The 20882-nt window shown below is 41.0% G+C and overlaps 1 protein-coding gene across 1 annotated transcript in view; it reads right to left on the reverse strand.

Moving 5' to 3' along the window:
* Nucleotides 1-863: 863 nt before the first annotated feature.
* IGSF10 (immunoglobulin superfamily member 10) overlaps nucleotides 864-20882 on the reverse strand; it is a gene marked incomplete at its 3' end in the record, with an annotated part of 38412 nt that continues 18393 nt past the window's right edge. Inside the window, exons 5-7 of the mRNA XM_079704555.1 lie at nucleotides 14586-18887; nucleotides 13221-14118; nucleotides 864-2772 (exon numbers count right to left, since the gene is read on the reverse strand). Of these exons, the coding sequence (XP_079560681.1) occupies nucleotides 864-2772; nucleotides 13221-14118; nucleotides 14586-18887 (7109 nt within the window). The remainder of the gene's footprint in view (nucleotides 2773-13220; nucleotides 14119-14585; nucleotides 18888-20882) is intronic.

Genomic DNA, 20882 nt, shown 5'->3' on the forward strand with positions numbered 1-20882 from the left:
TCCCTGTCACAAAGGATTATCACCTTATAGAATAAATGCTCATAGAGCAATGATTCCTCCTAAGAAAATTTTTCCTTATAAAGAAACAGTTCCAAACCAGGGGTGCCTGAGCTAGATTTTGAAGTTATAAAGAAGTTTGTGTGTTTTAAAAACTTTTTAATGGCTTTATTTGGGATAGATGTAATCAACCCCCTTTTCACATTTTATGATGTGCAGGTGTTAAGTTGCTTTCTTACAAGTGGAGATTCGGCCTGCATTTATTTTTAAATGCAGTTATTAAAACTTTTTTTTGTATTCCCCATCAATGAAATTTTTCAATGTGCACAAAATGGTGAATCATAAAACAGTTCAGTGCTTATTTTCTGTGGGTTTTAGTAAAATATTTATAAACTGACTACCGTATTTATATATCAGGATGGCAAATTTACATCGACCGCAAATTTAATCACCTTTTCCATTGTGTCTATCCTCGGCGCCATGCTTGTAACATTGATTAATAGAAGGTGGACACTAGGCAAATGGTAATGAAAGAAAAAAAAAGTCCACTCTTTAATGAAGAATTCAGGTACATTAGCCACTTGTTATTTTATGGTCGATCGTTTTTCTCTTAATGTTCATTGTTATTTGTTGGCAAAATAAAAGTGCCTTAAGTTAAAAGTTTGTTTTGAGATCCATTATAAAAAAATCAGTATCAGTTCATAATGCATTTATTTACAAGTCCTTTTTTTGCATGTCTATTATAAATTTAATATTGTAAGTGTATTCAAGTTCATTTACATGCCTATGGCTGCCTTTGATTAAACTTCTTCCAAAAAGTAAATTCTGTCCAGATGTTGACTTTGTTCAGGTAGTTTTATTTTCTGTCAGATTACCTGGATGTAAGTTGTTGCGTAATCACTTCCAAGTGGATTCTTTGCTGTGCATCTGTATATCCCAGAATCTGAGGTTTGAGGATTCTGAATGACTAGGGTACCTTGTGGGTGAAAATGTTGAATTCCACGTGTCCTCCCTTTGTGTACCCCTGAGAGCAGGGAGTGGTCAGGCATCTCCCATGTGATTTCTGGCTCGGGGACTCCCAGGGCCACACAGCGGAGCTGAACGGCCACGCCTGTCCTTGTGAGGACGTTCCTGGGTAGGCGATTTGTAATTCGGGGAGGGTAGGCCACAACCATTACTGGAACAGTAATCAGCGCGTGGCCAATACTGTTTTGAGCCTTACAAACATAGCTTCCTCTGTCATAAGCTGTTGCCTCTTTGATGACCAAGGTGCCGTTTTCATGCAGTATGTATTTTCCATTGATCTGAGGCCTGTCTATTACATAACCACTTGGCACAGTCCATTTGATACGTGGCTTAGGGCTTCCATCAGAGACACAGTGCAACGATAGAGTGTCTCCAATGATACTGTAAACTGTTCCTTGTGCATAAGTGACAATCACTGGCTTTTGGCCAATTTCTAATACAATTAATTTCTCAATATAGCCAACTTTATTTCTTGCTGCACACCGATATTTTCCTGCGTCGTCCCGAGTCATTTTATAAATGATAAAAGAGCCGTTACTTGCTATTAGATACTGAGAATTTTTTGGTCCATTGGGAAATTGTGTGCCATTTGGTAAAATCCAGATTATTTCAGGTGGTGGGTTTCCATCAACAGAGCAATTCACTGCTGTGGACTTTCCAAGCTGGGCAACGATTTTTTCATTATGTGGATTTCTGAATGTCGGTCTTCTCAGCATTTCCAGTACTTCTAACTGTACAACCAGCACACTCTCTCCTCCTTCATTCCGAGCCACACAGGTAAAATTGCCTGTATCTGAAAGCCTCACATTCCTAATTTCCAAGGTTCCATTTTTATGGACTGTGATTCTGCTTCCATAGTATGGAACTGTGAGGAAAATATTGTCTGGCATGATCCACATGATTTGAGGAGATGGTGTCCCTTTGGCTCTGCAGTCAAAGTGTTTTTTGGAATGCCTCACTGCCGTGGCTTTAATGATGGTTTTATCTGTATACAGACCATTGATTAATGGAGGTTTGGAGACAACGTCCAGTTTGTACATTTTGGTGTCATCCCCACCGGGATTTCGTGCCACACATACGTACTCTCCAGAATCGAGCAGTTTCACTCTGTTGATGGACAAAGACCCATTGGCATGAAATGTGTACCTGTCCTTAGAGAATGAAATCATGTCATTGGAAGGCAGCAACCAAAATATTTTTGGCTTGGGTTCCCCAGTGGCCTCACAGTCAAGGACGGCTGTGTCTCCAGCCTTGACTCTTGTGCTGGTCTTGTAACCCTGCCGGATCCGTGGGGTGGCTGTTATGACTGTTAGGTGGACTTTCATTTCATCCTTCCCTAGAGTGTTCTGGGCATGGCAAGTGTAATCGCCTTCCTCTGCCATCCCAACTCTGTTGAAGTATAAGGTTCCGTTGTCGAAGAGGGTGAACCTCCTGGTGCTGTGGCCACTGTCGTCGGCCTGCATGGCGTTATTTATCATTGTCCCATCAGGTAGACTCCAGGATATCTCGGGCACTGGTGAGCCGGAAGCCATGCAATCGACTTGGAAGTCTTTCCCGTGAAACACTTGCTTTTTAAAATGTTGCTTGTGGTCAATTTTGGCAGGTTTCCGTCTTAGGCTGACGTGCATCAGGGTCAGATCGTCCCCCATCTTGTTTCTCGCCACACACAAGTAGTCTCCACCGTCTTTTTCTGTTACTGATCCAATAAGCAGGGATCCATTTGGGTAGACTTGGATGCGGCTGCCCATTCTGAGGAAAGAAGAGACTGATTGAGTACGCAGGTATTAACAAGGGGTGGGAGACTTATTTACACAGGATTAGCTTTATGGACATTTTCTTAAACTGTTGCAATGGAATTAAAATCACTGTCTTTTAAGCTATTCTGAAAGATGGAATTAGCTGAACAGATATGATTTAGTGCAGACAAGCAGTATGTCTTAGATGGACTTCAAATGAATCTCCTTTGCATTTCAATTAAAAAGAATTTTAATTGTGACGAGAATATTAGAAATACCAGTTTCCTAGACCCATGACTGTCTTGACCACTTCACACATCAAATGATCATTTTGTGATATACGTCAGTAAAGAACAACTTTCACACAAATTTACTTGCTCAGAAAAGATACCAGGTTTTCCTTTTTAAAGAGATATTAGTAATCAGTTATTTGGTTAGAAAATGAGTTTTACTTTTTTTTATAAAGAGAGAAAATGCCAAGGTAAGGCACATTAGAAGCTTACCGAAGTATCTGTCTCTGCAGGCAGCTGTACCGTGACTCTCGTCTCTGCATTATATTGAACTGCGTGAAGACCATTTTTCTCTCTGAAGCCACTACACAGCCTGCTATTACCACATGGAACCATCAGGTGGCAGATCTTTCCTGGTAAAACTAAATCTAGTTTTTCAAAAAGACCAGTGGAAACTGAGTAACTGCTAAAAACGCAATCAAAAACACCCATAGGTGGAAATCTCCGTACATGTTTTTCTTCCTAGTGTTTTTGGCAACATGAGCTAAGCAGGTGGGTGAAACAAGAGACAAAAGTGTGGATGACCTTTCATAGCATAACTGCTAAGCAAGTCAAACAGCCTCAAGTCATTTTTTACCTTCAAGAAAACATACCATAAGTAGGAAGATTGTTTGTTGTAGGACAACTTACAAGTGCTGATTTTTTTTTTTTCCCTCAAGCCTGGAAAGAAGTTGTCTTGCATATAAACCAAAGGAAGGTCACCATAATGGATGCACTTAATAAAAGGAATGGGAACTACAAGGGTCTTTGCATTCATTTTTTAATCTTTAGGTAGTTCCCCACTATACAGCCAAAAAGAAAAAAAAAGATACTTAGACGTAGTAACTTGCCCTTTTCACCACACTCCACTGCCACCTGCTATCAATCATTCTTTCCTAATGCTTTCTAAGAGCTCTGTTTCTCAAACTCGGGTGCACATTAAAATCATTTGTATAAAATAGTGCTCTTGCCTGGGTCCCACCTCCAGAATTTCTGACTTAATTGGTGTGGAGTGTGACCTTGGCCTCAGGACTCAGTTTTCCAAATGACTCTCATGTGCAGCAAAGTCTAAGAACCACTGCTCTAAATCTTGGTATTTAAGGCAGTTCCCTGCATCAGAATTACATGGGGTCTAATTTAAGATGCATATTTCCTGGTTTCACTGTTCAGAGATTCTGATCCAATAGATCTAGCCAGGGATCCGGGAACCCACTGTTTGACAAACTTCCCAGGAGACTCTATGAACATTAAAGTTTGCGAAACAGTCTCAAATTTGAGTGTGCGCTATAATCATCTGGACAGCTTTTAAGAACACAGATTGCGTGTCAAAACACAGAATCGGAATCAAGTTCTCAGGCGATGGTAATGCTCTTGGTAGGAGGACAACGCTTTGAAAAACAATGACTCAAAATGACCTTTTCTCACTCCAAAATCTGATGCATCTGGAAGTTGTAATATATAAAAAGAACTGTGTTTCCTTTATAAACTGATATTTTTAAGGGAAAATTTACTTTTGAAAGTGGAAGTTTTCCCTGAGTAAAAGAAAGGGAATTCTTTATGAAAATTAATGCACAGGCAAGCATCTGCAGTCCTTTAGAGCAGTGTTTCTTGGACCTTATTGTGCATGTGATTCACCTGGGGATCTTTTTAAAATGCAGATTCTGATTCTGCCCATCTGGGATGGGGCCTGAGTTTCTGTTCTTGTAACAAGCCCCCAGGTCATGAGAAGCAAGGTTCCAAAGAAGAGGAAACACAATTATGTCCTGAAACATAGGTCACATAAGTCATATTTAAAGTCATGGAGGTAGACCAGTAGTGCTCTAAGTCTGAGATGGTTAAAAAAAATCAGAAAAGGCAATGTTCAGCTGACAACTAGGCTTTAAAAAAGTAAAAAGTTTTGCTTATTTTGTTGATGGTGGAATAGACTTGGATGAGCATAGCTATGATGAAAATTTTAATTTTTAGAATCTAAAATAAATTCAGACTTACAGAGCCAAGAAGTGGCAACAGGAAGGACTTTTTTTTTTTTTTAACAGCAGAAGTGCCCTTTTAATTTCTCTTGACATCTAAAGCATCTAAGTAAAGAGTATTCTTGCCTTTCTGAGTGGGTTAGTTGCAGAATAATCACTGAAGCATTCAGTTAGCATATAAGTTTAGTTCATTAGAAAAGAATGACAGTACCTCTAGTGGACCTGTGATAGTATCTGTGATCTTACACACTCTGTTGCCTCTTCCAAAATATGAACAATCTTTCTGTGTTCCATAAGTGTTTTCCCAAAACAAAATATAAACAGCCTACCTAATATCTTTGCTATTAAACTCTGAAAGATTTGTTGGACTACCTAGGTCAAGGTTTACTGGTCGAGATTTATTCTGAGATGCTAATGTGTTTTAGACATTCCTTTGGATTAACTTTTTAAGACATTCCCTTACATTTTTTTTACACCTCTTCCATTCTTAAAAATTGACCTAATGCCCAGTAAATATTTTAGACATTGTTTTTACAACCTAAAATTAGAAATTTATCTGTTATTCCCATCACAAGTGTAATGCCTTCTACACTTCTTGCATTGGTTTCTGCATGGGTAGTGAAATTGTATTCAGAAGTACACAGAATAATGAGCAGTCTCTGGGTAAATGAGAATCACCTTCATGTGCTTCAGGGTGATTAAATAGACATACTGATATTATTATATACAAAAACTGGTAAGCTGTTGAAAATATTTGATGCTACAAATGGGTATACGTATAGTAGATAACAAGCATAAACATGTGACTTGTGAAGTTTACATTTCATAACCCAGCATTTTTAAATTTTAAATCTAAATTTCAATTTAAAATTTAGGTAATTTTCATGACTTATTTGAAAATTAACATTTACTTTGGAGTTAAAGATCACAAGTTAAATTCCTTAACTATATCCATTACCAACTTATAGTTTGACACTAGAAAAAAATCTATTCTTTTAAGCATAAACTCATGTATAATTTCTCTTGCATGGATATTTTCTATTAATAAATAAACATGGAGGCGGAGTCAAGATGGCAGCGTGGGAAGATGCAGAGTTAGCATTTCCCCACAACTATGGCACATACTGGCCGCTGGTAGGGGACTCTGACACCCAAGGAGACGGGAGGAACCCCAAAGTGAACCGGTAGGATGTAGGGGGACTGAGGGGAGGAGGTGAAGTAGAGGCCAGACAGGATCAGTGACCCTGAGGCCGGGGAGATCAGGAGAGGCAGGCAGGAGGGGCCACCCCAGACCGGAGGAGTGGAGGGCAATTGCCCCACCCACTCGGGCACAGGGAGCATGCTGAGCTCCCAGGCCGACCCCCTGCCCTCCACACCCCACTCCAGGCCACGTGGGTCCTTAGGGGCATAGGAGGGAGGCTGGGGAGATCAGGAGAGGCAGGTGGGAGGGGCCCTCTGGGAGGAGCGGGAGAGGAGCAGAGGGCGTTTGAGCCCAGAAAGCCTGCTGGGCTCCCAGGTGAGGTCCCCTGCCCTCTGAGAGCAGGGGTAGGGAGCACGCCTGGGCCCCTTCTGTTCCTTGAGCCTAAGCTCCACCCCCCACACACAGCCCCCAGGGCCTTTTCCAGCCCTGTCAGTGGTCCTGAGCATTGGCCCTGCCCACCACCCAAACCTCAACCTTGCTTAGATCCTGCCCTCCACAGCCAAGGCCTTTTCCAGCCTTTTTTTTTTTTTTCCCTCCTCCTCTTTTTCACTATTGTGGTACTGTTGTACCTTCTGGTTGTTGATTCATCTATCCTTTTATTTTTATATTCCTAACATATCTGTTAGTTTCCTAGTCTAATTTTTTTACTTTGTTATTGTGGGGTTTTTTTGGCCACCCCAGGCAGCTTACAGGATCTTGGTTCATGAGCCCACGGGTGGGCCAAAGCTCCTGCAGTGGGAGCTCTGAGTCCGAACCACTGGACTAACAGACAACCTCAGACCCCAGGGAATATTCATCAGAGTGAGGTCCTACAGAGTTCCTCATCTCAGCACCAAGACCCAGCTCTACACAGTAGCCTACAAAGCCCAGTGTTAGAAGCCTCAGGCCAAACAAACAGTAAGAGAGGAACACAATCCCACTCATAAAAAAAAAAAATGAGATGGCAAAAAAATATGTCACAGATGAAGGAGCAAGGCAAAAACCTACAAGACCAAATAAATGAAAAGGAAATAGGCAATCTACCTGAAAAATAATTCAGAGTAATGATAGTAAAGATGATCCAGAATCTCAGAAATACAATGGAGGCACGGATTGAGAAAATACAAGAAATGTTTAACAAAGATCTAGAAGAACTAAAGAACAAATAAACAGAGATGAACAATGTAATAACTGAAATGAAAAATACACTACAAGGAATCAATAACAGAATAACTGAGGCAGAAGAACGAATAAGTGACCTGGAAAACAAAATAGTGGAAATAATGGCTGAGGAGCAGAATAAAGAAAAAAAGAATGAAAAGAATTGAAGACAATCTCAGAGACTTCTGGGAAAACACAAAATGCACCAACATTCGAATTATAGGGGCTCCCAGAAGAAGAAGAGGAAAAGAAAGAGTCTGAGAAAACACTTGAAGAGATTATAGTTGAAAACTTCCCTAACATGGGAACGGAAATAGTCACCCAACTCCAGGAAGCACAGGATAAAACCTAGGAAAAACACACCAAGACACATATTAATCAAACTAACAAAAATTAAAAGGAGAAATATTAAAAACAGCAAGGGAAAAACCAAACATACAAAGGAATCCCCATAAGGTTATCAGCTGATTTTTCAGTGGAAACTCTGCAGGCCAGAAGGGAGTAGCAGGATGCACTTAAAGTGATGAAAGAGAAAAACCTACAACCAAGATTACTCTACGCAGCAAGGATCTCATTCAGATTCGATGGAGAAGTCAAAAGCTTTTCAGACAAGCAACAGCTAAGAGAACTCAGCACCACCAAACCAGCTTTACAACAAATGCTAAAGAAACTTCTTTAAGCGGGAAACACAAGACAAGAAAAAGACCCACAAAAACAAACCCCGAACAATTAAGAAAATGGTAATAGGAACATACATATCAATAATAACCTTGAATGTAAATGGATTAAATGCCTCAACCAAAAGACACAGACTGGCTGAATGGATACGAAAACAAGACCCATCTATATGCTGTCTACAAGAGACCCACGTCAGACCACTTCAGGGACACATACAGACTGAAAGTGAAGGGATGGAATAAGATATTCCATGCAAATGGAAATCAAAAGCTGGAGTAGCAATACTTGTATCAGATAAAATAGACTTTAAAATAAAGACTGTTACAATAGATAAGGAGGGACACTACATAATGATCAAAGGATCAATCCAAGAAGATGTAACAATTATAAATATTTATGCACCCAACATAGGAGCACCTCAACACATAAGGCAAATGCTAACAGCCATAAAAGGGGAAATTGACAGTAACACAATAATGGTAGGGGACTTTAACACCCCATTTACACCAATGGACAGATCATCCAAACAGAAAATAAATAAGGAAACACAAGCTTTAAATGACACAAGAGACCAGATAGGTCTAATTGATATTTATAGAACATTCCACCCAAGAGTGGCAGAATACACTCTCTTCTCAAGTGCACATGGAACATTCTCCAGGACAGATCACATCTTGGGTCACAAATCAAGCCTTGGAAAATTTAAGAAAATTGAAATCGTATCAAGCATCTTTTCTGACCACAATGCTATGAGATTGGAAATCAATTTCAGGAAAAAAAACAAAAAACACAAACACATGGAGGCTAAACAATATGTTACTAAGTAACCAAGAGGTCACTGAAGAAATCAAAGAGGAAATCAAAAAATACCTAGAGACAAATGACAATGAAAACACGATCCAAAACCTATGGGATGCAGCAAAAGCAGTTCTAAGCGGGAAGTTTATAGCTATACAAGCCTACCTCAAGAAACAAGAAAAATCTCAACTAAATCTAACCTTACGCCTAAAGGAACTACAGAAAGAAGAACAAACAAAACCCTAAGTTAGCAGAAGGAAAGAAATCATAAATATCAAAGCAGAAATAAGGAAATAGAAACAGAAAACAATAGCAAAGATCAATAAAACTAAAAGCTGGTTCTTTAAGAAGATAAACAAAATTGATAAGCCATTAGCCAGACTGATCAAGAAAAAAAGGAAGAGGGCACAAATCAATAAAATTGGAAATGAAAAAGGAGAAATCACAACTGACACTGCAGAAATATAAAGCATTATAAGAGACTACTACAGGGCTTCCCTGGTGGCGCAGTGGTTGAGAGTCCTCCTACCGATTCAGGGGACATGGGTTCATGCCCCGGTTCGGGAGGGAAGATCCCACATGCCGTGGAGCGGCTAGGCCCATGAGCCATGGCCACTGAGCCTGCACGTCCGGAGCCTGTGCTCTGCAGCGGGAGAGGCCACAACAGTGAGAGGCCCGCGTACTGCGAAAAAAAAAAAAAAAGACTACTACAAACAACGATATGCCAATAAAATGGGAAACCACAAAGAAATGGACAAATTCTTGGAAAGGTACAATTTTCCAAGACTGAACCAGGAAGAATTAGAAAATATAAACAGACCTATCACAAGTGATGAAATTGAAATTGTAATTTAAAATCTTCCAACAAACAGAAGGCCAGGACCAGATGGCTTCACAGGCCAATTCTATCAAACATTTAGAGAAGAGCTAACACAGATCCTTCACAAAATCTTCCAAAAAATTGCAGAGGGAGAAACACTCCCAAATTCATTCTACGAAGCCACCATCACCCTGACACCAAAACCAGAAAAATATATCACAATAAAAGAAGACTACAGGCCAATATCACTGATGAACATAGGTGAAAAAATCCTGAACAAAATGCTAGCAAACAGAATCCATCAGCACATTAAAAGGATCATACCCCATGATAAAGTGGGATTTATCCCAGGGATACAAGGATTCTTCAATCTATGCAAATTAATCAATGTGATACACCACATTAACCAATTAAGGGATAAAAACCATATGATCATCTCAATAGATGCAGAAAAAGCTTTTGAAAAAAATCAACACCCATTTATGACAAAAACTCTCCGGAAAATGGGCATAGAGGGAAACTACCTCAACATAATAAAGGCCATATATGACAAACCCACAGCAAGCATCATACTCAATGGTGAAAACTGAAAGCATTTCCACTAGGATCAGGAACAAGACAAGGATGTCCACTCTTGCCACTCTTATTCAACATAGTTTTGGAAGTCCTGGCCGCAGCAATCAGAGAAGAAAAAGAAATAAAAGGAATAGAAATTGGAAAAGAAGGAGTAAATCTGTCACTGTTTTATGATGACATGATACTATACATATAAAATCCTAAAGATGCCACCAGAAAACTACCAGAGCTAATCAGTGAATTTGGTAAAAGTGACAGGGTACAAAATTAATGCACAGAAATCTCTGGCATTCCTATACACCAACAATGAAAAAAATCAGAAAGAGAAATTCAGCCAACACTCCCATTTACCACTGCAACAAAAAGAATAAAATACCTAGGAATAAACCTGCCTAAAGAGGCAAAAGACTCGTACTCAGAAAACTATAAAACACTGATGAAAGAAATCAAAGATGATATAAACAGATGGAGAAATATACCACGTTCTTGGATTGGAAGAATCGATATTGTGAAAATGAGTATACTACCCAAAGCAATCTACAGATTCAATGCAACCCCTATCAAACTACCAATGGCATTCTTCACAGAATTAGAACAAAAAAATTTACAATTCGTATGGAAATACAAAAGACCCCGAATAGACAAAGCAATCTTGAGAAAGAAAAACGGAGTGGGAGGAATCAGGCTCCCTGACTTTGGACTATACTACAAAGCTACAGTAATGAAGACAATATTGTACTGGCACAAAAACAGAAATATAGATCAATGGAACAGGATAGAAAGCCCAGAGATAAACCCACCCACATATGGTCACCTTATCTTTGATAAAGGAGGCAAGAATATACAATGGAGAAAAGACAGCCTCTTCAATACATGGTGCTGGGAAAAGTGGACAGCTACATGTAAAAGAATGAAATTAGAATACTACCTAACACCATACACAAAACTAAACCCCAAATGGATTAAAGACTTAAATGTAAGACCAGACACTATAAAACTCTTAGAGGAAAACAGGAAAAACACTCTTTGACATAAACCATGGCAAGATCTTTTTTGACCCACCTGCTAGAGTAACAGAAATAACAAAAATAAACAAATGGGACTTAATTAAACTTAAAAGCTTTTGCACAGCAAAGGAAACCATAAACAAGACAAAAAGACAAACCTGAGAATGGGAGAAAATATTTGCAAATGAAACAATAAACAAAAGCTTAATCTCCGAAATACACAAACAGCTCATGGAGCTCAATATCAAAAAAACAATCCAGTTAAAAAATGGGTGGAAGACCTAAATAGACATTTTACCAAGGAAGACATACAGATGGCCAAGAGGCACATGAAAAGATGCTCAACATCACTAATTATTAGAGAAATGCAAATCAAAACTACAAGGAGGTATCACCTCACACCAGTCAGAATGGCCATCATCAAAAAAATCTACAAACAAGAAATGCTGGAAAGGGTGTGGTGAAAAGGGGACCCTCCTGTACTGTTGGTGGGAATATAAATTGAAAAAATCACTATGGAAAACAGTATGGAGGTTCCTTAAAAAACTAAAAATAGAACTACCGTATGACCCAGCAATCCCACTACTGGGCATATACCCTGAGAAAACCATAATTCAAAGAGAGACATGTACCACAATGTTCATTGCAGCTCTATTTACAATAGCCAGGACATGGAAGCAACCTAAGTGTCCATCGACAGATGAAAGGATAAAGAAGATGTGACAAATATATACAGTTGAATATTACTCAGCCATAAAAAGAAACAAAACTGAGTTCTTTGGAGTGAGGTGGATGGACCTAGAGTCTGTCATACAGAGTGAAGTAAGTCAGAAGGAGAAAAATACCATATGCTAATGCATATATATGAAATCTAAAAAAAAAAAAAAAAATTGGTACTGATGAACCTAGTTGCAGGGCAGGAATAAAGAGGTAGACATAGAAATGGACTTGAGGACGTGGGGTGGGAGTGCGAAGCTGGGGCGAAGTGAGAGCAACATTAACATATATTCACTACCGAACATAAAATAGTTGGCTGGTGGGAAGCAGCCACATAGCACAGGGAGATCAGCTCGGTGCTTTGTGATGCCTAGAGGGGTGGGATAGGGACGGTGGGAGGGAGGCTCAAGAGGGAGAGGATATGGGGACATGTGTATGCATGTGACTCATTCGCTTTGTTGTGCAACAGAAACTAATACAGTATTGTGAAGCAGTTATACTCCAATAAGGATCTATTAAAAATAAATAAACAAACATATAAAATGGAAATGTTCATCCCAATCTTTTCTGTCATATTATGAAACATCATTGTATGAAGTCATGTAAATGGCAAAAATTAATACTTATAAACTTATTTTTCAAAGAGATTTAATCTGTATAGAAAACAGTTAAAATCACTATTAATATGCCTGTAACAGGAGATATTAGAGAAAGTGTGTATGTGTATATATGTGTCTGACACTGTCAGAGTGATTGGAGGTCCTGAATACATTTCACTTTGTGAAGGCCTTAATGTTGTGACTTTCATAAAGTGCTTTGCAGTTTTAGGGTAGAATAAATTAAGTGTAGATTGCACTAAAATTGAAAATGCTTTACTAGGAGACTCTGAAGAGTGAAATAATGAAGTGCATCTCTCCAGAACTTGATTGCTTTACAACATTCCCTCTTATTTTTGGATAGAAAAATTATAAATACATTTACACAGGTACCATTTTAAAACTGTCACAAGTATGGAAGCAAATGAGATTTTTTATCCTTCTTTTTAACTATATAAACTCAGGAAGAAGCTGGCCCTTAGAGTATGGCATGTAAGAAACTTGGTTTTTATATAATTTGTATTATTTTGTATTAGTCGCAAAACGATTGGGTTTTCTTTAGAGCGACTTACTTTTCTGTGCAGAGTCTGGGCGCTCTCTAACACAGCTGCTACTCTCACCCCTTTTACCACTTCAGAAGTTGTACGGCTAAATAAAGAAAATAATCTCAACAGAAAGGTATGGTTTACCTGTGCCACTGGTCGACGACAGCCTTGGATGGTAGCCTCCAGATTATTTTCGGTTTTGGCTCCCCAATGGCTGAGCAGTTTAGTAGTAATTTGTCCCCCAGATTCACCTCCGTCCGTTTCTGGGATGCAAATTCTATCCTGGGGATGGTCTCTCGTTCTTCCACTGTAAGAATTACCACCCTTCTCTCTGAGCCAGTGGAGCTGGTAGCAATGCATTCATAAGTGCCCCGGTCTGAAGAGGCTATGTTTCTTATGAACAGAGTTCCATTTGAAAATAAGAACTTGGAATTGATGAACTGTAATGGTTTCACTTCGGTGCCATCAGAGAGGACCCAGTGAACACCGGGCTGAGGAGTTCCTTTTGCAGTACAGGGCAGTTTCAAACTTTCACCCCAAGTCCCTGCAATAACTTGCCTCTTTTGTTCTAGAATAACAGGTGGGGCCGCAATAACTTGTATTTTAACCAGCAGTGCATCCTGGCCCACTGGGTTGCTGGCCACGCATTTGTAAAAGCCCCTGTCATAAATGCTGAGATTGTGGATGACCAGCGTTCCATCAGATGTCACCAGGGCCTGCCTGTTCCCCTCGGATGATTCAGAGACCACTGTTTGGTTTGCAAGAATCCAGGAAATTGTAGGGCTGGGCCTGCCTTCAGCTCTGCACTTCAGTTCCACTGTGCTTCCGGAATGGACTGTGATCTCCTTAGTATGTCTCTCCAGGATCCTGGGGGGATAGGAAACCACGGACAAGGTGACATGAAGGCGGTCTGTGCCAAATGGATTGGATGCTGAGCACAGGTACTGTCCACGGTCCTGAATGTCCACCCTCTGTATGGACAGGGTGCCATTGGGGAGCACCTGGAACCTGCTATTCTGTTTCCTCTTAGACAAATCAAGTCCTGATAAGAAGAAAGAAATTTATAGCCATAGGTCATCAAAGTTTAGATAGTAAACATAAATTGCTCACATGGAAGTCTCAAGAGGAAAGCTATCTTTTTGTTATGCTACTGGGAAAAAATATATTTAAAATTAAGACACCTGGTCTTCAGATTACTAAAGTTATTTCTGGATTTTTTTTAAACCCTATTTTTAATGTAAAAGCCAGATGCTTCAACACAATGACCATTCACAATTTCTTTGTATCTGCTTTCAAAGCATTTCAAAAAAATGGTCTTAACATATGTTTTAAAACCTTCTAATGAGCAAAAAGCCATGCATATATCAAATAAGGATATGAATTGTTTGAGGCTTGGAGAAATCTGATGTTGATGTTGATTATTTGGATACATAAACCCAAAACATAACACAATGTTTTCCTTGTTTTGTAACTAAAAAAGATGAAGCATAAAGAAACAGTTTCAAATACCTGATGAGACTCTGGTCCAGTGGATAGTGGGCATGGGATTCCCAACAGCTTCACAAGGAAGAAAGGCATCTGAGTTAGCTGGAACAGTAAAACTTGCCGCTCTTCCTCCAACTATTCTGGGCCTTTCAAATATATTCCTAGATAAAGAATCAGAGGGAAGGAATTTGGAAGTTGTTATTTTCTGAATTGGTGTCTTATCAAAGCTACTTTTCTTTGCATTCTTCTGTATATCCCAATTTGAAGCTTGAGTGGTGTCCTCTGGCAGATCTGGAGTGGGCAGTATGCTCACTACTGGCTTTTTGACCTTTTCAGCCATTTCTGGGTGTGACTTGTGCCAAAAGTGGTTTTCTGACCAGGGAGAGGGAGTCAACTTAGAATTCTGTGATTTAGCTGTTATTAGTGCTGGCAGAGAAGTAGAACGTAGCAGACTGGAGTAGATAAAGTGGGTGATTCCAATTGTGAACTTGGCATTTGGGAGAGTTTGGGGAGATGCTACTGCTAATTGCTGTGGATGAGCATTATGCTTTGAGGATTCATGTGACTTGACCACTGTACTTGTCATCATCCTGAAAATGGGAGTTGCCATATTGTGAGCAACTGCACTTTGGTTACTCAAGGGAGGGGAGGTGGGAATTGGCATTGGAGTGGCACTGGCGCTCAGGAAGGGTGGCACATTTGAGTGTCTAAGGATTGTGTTCCTAGTGGCGGCACTCTGGTGTAGTTTGCTGGACAAAGTGGTTTCAGAAGCAGCTGTGCTCTTCAAAGTCCGACTACTCTTCTGGGGTGGTTCTTCAAGTACATCTGTCAGACTAAAGGTTCTCGGACGAAGACCAATTGTGCTTGAAATTTCTTTTATGTTTTCTAGAAGAGAATGAGTGAGAGCAGACACACTGGGTTTGGTTGAAGTTTCAGCTGCGGTTAGAACAGGAAGCGTCACAGTGGTGGGTGTAATGAAGCCAGAAATCTGGCTGGGAGAGTTATTTGGGTCATTCCTATTCTTTTGAGGCTCCTTTATTCTTTGTACTTTTCGTGCCCTGGGTCTGGCTATTTGGGGTTTGTTGATAATGACAGATGCAGGGGCAGTAGGAGTAGCTGTCAGCATGGCTGTTTTCGGTGATATGAAATCTGTACTTGATTCTTTGCTTGAGCTACTAGGACGTGTAGGGTAAACAGGTGGGAAGAGCAGCTCCTTCACTGTTCGGAGACTTATACGACTGTGTGTTTTAGTGGTACTGTGGTGAGTTGTAGCTGATGTTACGGATGGAATTTGCATCACACTTGCTGAGAGTGTTGTGAAATGGAAGGGGGAAACTTTATCTGTGGGTAAAGCAGGAGATATTTTAGGGAGAACCAAGTCTGTGCCTTTTTGTGAACCAAATTTTTGCTGATTCTTTAGCTTTTCTTTTTGGATATGGTTATTTACAAAGATATGATGCCAGGGAATTTTCCTTCTTGAAAATCTTGTAATGGCTATAGTAGTAGGCATAGGTGGCTTGATGGTGGGACCTGGAAGTGGCGATAGAATCACTGAATCTCTTTTAGCTTCACTGGCTTTAGACACGCTTGGGTAACTAATATTTGTTGCATGAGTCATCACTGCACAAGTTGGAGTCACTTGGGTACTTTCAGCACTGAAATATTTTATTGTCGGTGTTGTTTTCTCAACATCTACATTTGGTTTTGTCTCCAATAGTAATGATGGATTGTGGACTAGAGTTGTAGATTCTTCTGCTATGACTCTGGCAATTTTCGCTTCGGGGAGGGTGATGGGGGAAGACCTTGGAAAAGGCAATGCTGCTGCAGCAGTGGTGAGTCTTTCTCTGGGGGAACAGGATGGGCATTCCACATGGTGCTCTGTGGCTGAAAATGCAGTGGTTCTTTCTACAGAAGAACGTCTGAGTGTTGGCCTCACAAAGCTGTATCCATGCTGTCGGAAGATTGGAGTTCGCCCCCTGCTCCAAATTTTCCTCTGTCTTCCAAAGTGTTTGGACAGTGGAGTGTTAATTGTACTATTTCTACGAATGTGTAACTGAGAATGAGCAGCAGTGTATGGGTCTGAAGGGAGCTTAGAGGTGTTAGGTTTTTGAGTAACGTGAGAATGGGAATGATGGCTCCAGGGTTCGCTGACTCCTATTACAGACGTCTGATGACTATTCGTGGCATTTACTGATCCTAATAATACATCAGCTTTGCTGTTAGCACTGCCCAGAATTTTGATATGGACATCTTTGATTGTAGTAGCCCCCGCTGTTACTGGGGGTGCACTTTGCAAATGCTCTCTTTTTCTCTCCATGTCGTCAGCATCCTGAAATTGACTTGCTTCAGGTAGTAGAGGAGAGATAGTAGATAAATTTCGGTTGGTTGTGCCTTGTATTTTGCTTGATGTGTTTGCGTTCATATTCTTTGACATGGCTTTAGTTTTAATAGTAGTAGATGGTTTGAAACCTCTTGGTTTTTCAGGCAGTAGTATCTGTGGACTCACAATTGGGGAGACTTGGGCGCCAGCAGTTATACTTGTCACAGGGCTATCAGATGATTTTCTGGAATCAGCAGTCACTGTCCTTGCCAGAACACTGGGAGCTTTAGTCGCCAGGACCATAAATTCCTCATCTGGAGGGAGCATGCCTGATGAGTCTACTTCCTCACCAGGTATTTCCAGGAGTTGGGTGACCGGTGGAGGTGGCTTTGTTATGGTATTTTCTCGTTTCTCTGGCATCATATTCTTTTTAGCTTTCTCCAGTAGTGCTGCCCAGTGTTGTGGGTCAATTCTCTGGGCAGAGGGAGGGAACTGCCTCCTGTGTTCTCTGAAACGTCGGTTGGTTGCATCTCCACGCCGCTGGGCTATTAACACCCCATGCTTAGGATTCTTACTTGTGATTGAGACTTGTTTTCCAGCCTCAGCCCTCACTGGAGCAGGTGTGGGGAGTTGTGCAGCTGGTGGGTCCTTAAGCTGAGCAATGGAATTGGGCTCATCAAACCCAGATCCATCTGTTTCTACATTATGTTCCACTGGCTGTTGCCCTTTTATTTTGACTGAAACTTTGTTAATTAAAAAATCGATCCCTGATGGGTTGGCTGCTACACAACGATAATGACCCTGGTCTTTTTGAGTCACCTGTAATATTCTTAACGTGCCATTGTTAAGAATTTGCTTATCTCTTGAGGACTGATGGAGCACAGTGTTTCCTGGAAGAACCCAGCTGACAGAGGCATCTGGGATACCCGTAGAATGGCATGGAAGGTCAAGTGTTTCACCAATGGAAACTATATGACGAGCTCCATTTTCCTGATAAGCTTCTATGTAGGGCTCTACCACGGTAATCCTATAGGTGAGAATATCTGCATCATCGTAATTGGTGCTTATGCAGTGGTATATGCCTGTGTCAAAACTATCAGCCATCTGGAGTTCCAGTTTTCCACTTTTGTCTATCAGGATTCGTCCATCCTCACTAACGTAAGGGGCTCTCACTTTACTTCCATCAGCTAGAAGCCACTCCAGTTGTGGGGGAGGGTCTCCTTGGCTGGGGCAATCTAGGTCAAAGGTCCCACCGACCAAAACAGTGCGTTCCTGCCTAGTATTGTTATCCCTGGAAATCATGGTCCATTTTTGTTTCTCTGGCTTCACCTCTGCCCTTGGTAAAGTGACTTGGGCATCGCTGGAGTACTGGATCTGCAGTGTACTGAGTGTGGTGGCAGTTCTGTTTAGCTGCAAGGAAATTTGGTCTTGCATTAACCAAGAGGGATCTGCTCTGAGATCAGCCTCGATGTTGGTAAAGATGTCTTCAGGCTGCAGTACCACCTGTTTATATTTGTAGCAGAGTTGTGGTGTTTCAGTGAGCAAGTGGCTCCTTTCTAGGATCAGAGGAGAGTCACTGTACAAAGCCAGCACTTTCCACACTGGCTGAATGTGGCTGTAATCTATGTTACACACCAGATATGTTGAAAATGATGCATTTAGCATGATGTAGTCATTTTCTGCAGTGAATGCAGTGGATGATGTCGTTGAGGGCTTTTGGATACTGCAGATCATGTTAGCTTCGTTTCCAGACTGGTCTGTCATATTCAAAGTCAGGGAGCCGAAGGGTGCCATGAAATCTTGGAGAGAGATGGACACAGAAACACTATCTTCCAGAATAGTCAGGCTCTTCAATTTCAGGGAGGGGTCAATGGTTGGCTTGGCACACAGGAAAGCTGCAGCTGGGACCATAACTAAGGGCCTGCCTTTAGAGGTCCTGGGGTTCATGCAACGTGGACATTGCTGAGGACTGGAGGGACTTCTGTCTTTTTTGCATTTTATTATATCTAGAAAAAATGACAATTGAATTATTGCCAGTTGTGGCTTCTTTATGAATTAACATTTAAACATTTTGAATAAGTAGCTTTTGCTAGAATTTAAAACAACGATTTAGAAATTTTAGTGTTTCGTCCTTTTTTTTGTTGTCTTTGGATTGATTTCTGAAAACAAATTGTCCATATACCCTGCCACAATATCATATCCATAGGCACAAGGATTTTGTCTGTCTTGTTCACTGCTATATTTCCCATGCCTATAAAGTACCTGATATATATTTAGTTCTGTTTCCCCATTTTAATGTTTTAAGACTCAGAGACCTTCACTGTCCTTTAAATGATAACCTGTTTGATAAATTACCATTTATAAGTCCTTGGATATCATTAAGAACCCAAGTTTCTGTCCATTACCAAAAAGAACAATGAGTGAATTACAAGGTTTCTTGGTGTGGTCTAGCTTGGCCTCAGTAGAAATGGAGACAACAAGATGGTTGCAGAAGATAATGAAGTCAGTAGAACCAATCAATAAGAGGTGAGGATGTGGTTGAACAGAGAGAGTGATTAAGAAGAAGAGTGAAGGGGCTTCCCTGGTGGCACAGTGGTTGAGAGTCCGCCTGCCGATGCAGGGGACATGGGTTCGTGCCCCGGTCCAGGAAGATCCCACATGCCACGGAGCGGCTGGGCCCGTGAGCCATGTCTGCTGAGCCTGCGCGTCTGGAGCCTGTGCTCCGCAGCGGGAGAGGCCACAACAGTGAGAGGCCCGGGTACCAAAAAAAAAAAAAAAAAAAAAAAAAGAAGAAGAGTGAAGGAAGACACAGTATGACTTTGGTAACTGAGGTAGACTCAATGGAGGAGGATCAAGTTTAATGGGGAGAGAGGAACATTGTGCCCAAGCAACAGAGCAGCCCATTAAAGGACTGACATTTTGGTGAAGTCAGAAGCCTGAAAAATCTTATAGCTCTGGGAACACCCTAAGCCTTTGCGAATCATAGAAACCTCCTCTTTCAGCTATTCAGATATCACGTACCTGGTCATTTAAAAATACAGCTCTGGGTGGGGGCCTGGGGGAAGATGGCGGAAGAGTAAGACGCGGAGATCACCTTCCTCCCCACAGATACACCAGAAATTCATCTACACGTGGAACAACTCCTAGAGAACACCTACTGAACTCAGGCAGAAGACCTCAGACCCCCCAAAAGCCGGGTGGATGAAAGGCTCTTGGTGCTGCAGCCAGGAGGCAGTGCTGTGCCTCTGAGGTGGGAGAGCCAACTTCAGGACACTGGTCCACAAGAGACCTCCCAGCTCCACATAATATCAAATGCCGAAAATGTCCCAGAGATCTCCATCTCAACACCAGCACCCAGCTTCACTCAACGACCAGCAAGCTACAGTGCAGGACACCCTATGCCAAGCAACTAGCAAGACAGGAACACAACCCCACCCATTAGCAGAGAGGCTGCCTAAAAACATAATAAGGCCACAGACACCCCAAAACACACCACCAGACGTGGACCTGCCCACCAGAAAGACAAGATCGAGCCTCATCCACCAGAACACAGACACCAGTCCCCTCCAAAAGGAAGCTTACACAACCCACTGAAACAACCTTAGCCACTGGGGACAGACACCAAAAACAACGGGAACTACGAACCTGCAGCCTGCAAAAAGGAGACCCCAAACACAGTAACATAAGCAAAATGAGAAGACAGAAAAACACACAGCAGGTGAAGGAGCAAGATAAAAACCCACCAGACCTAACAAATGAAGAGGAAATAGGCAGTCTACCTGAAAAAGAATTCAGAATAATGATAGTAAAGATGATCCAAAATCTTGGAAATAGAATAGACAAAATGCAAGAAACAGTTAACAAGGACCTAGAAGAACTAAAGATGAATCAAGCAATGATTAGAAACACAATAAATGAAATTAAAAATAGATGGGATCAAGAGCAGAATAACTGAGGCAGAAGAACGGATACGTGAGCTGGAAGATAAAATAGTGGAAATA

The sequence above is a fragment of the Hyperoodon ampullatus genome (assembly GCF_949752795.1).
Source record: "Hyperoodon ampullatus genome assembly, chromosome: 5".
NCBI classification, from domain to species: domain Eukaryota; kingdom Metazoa; phylum Chordata; class Mammalia; order Artiodactyla; family Ziphiidae; genus Hyperoodon; species Hyperoodon ampullatus.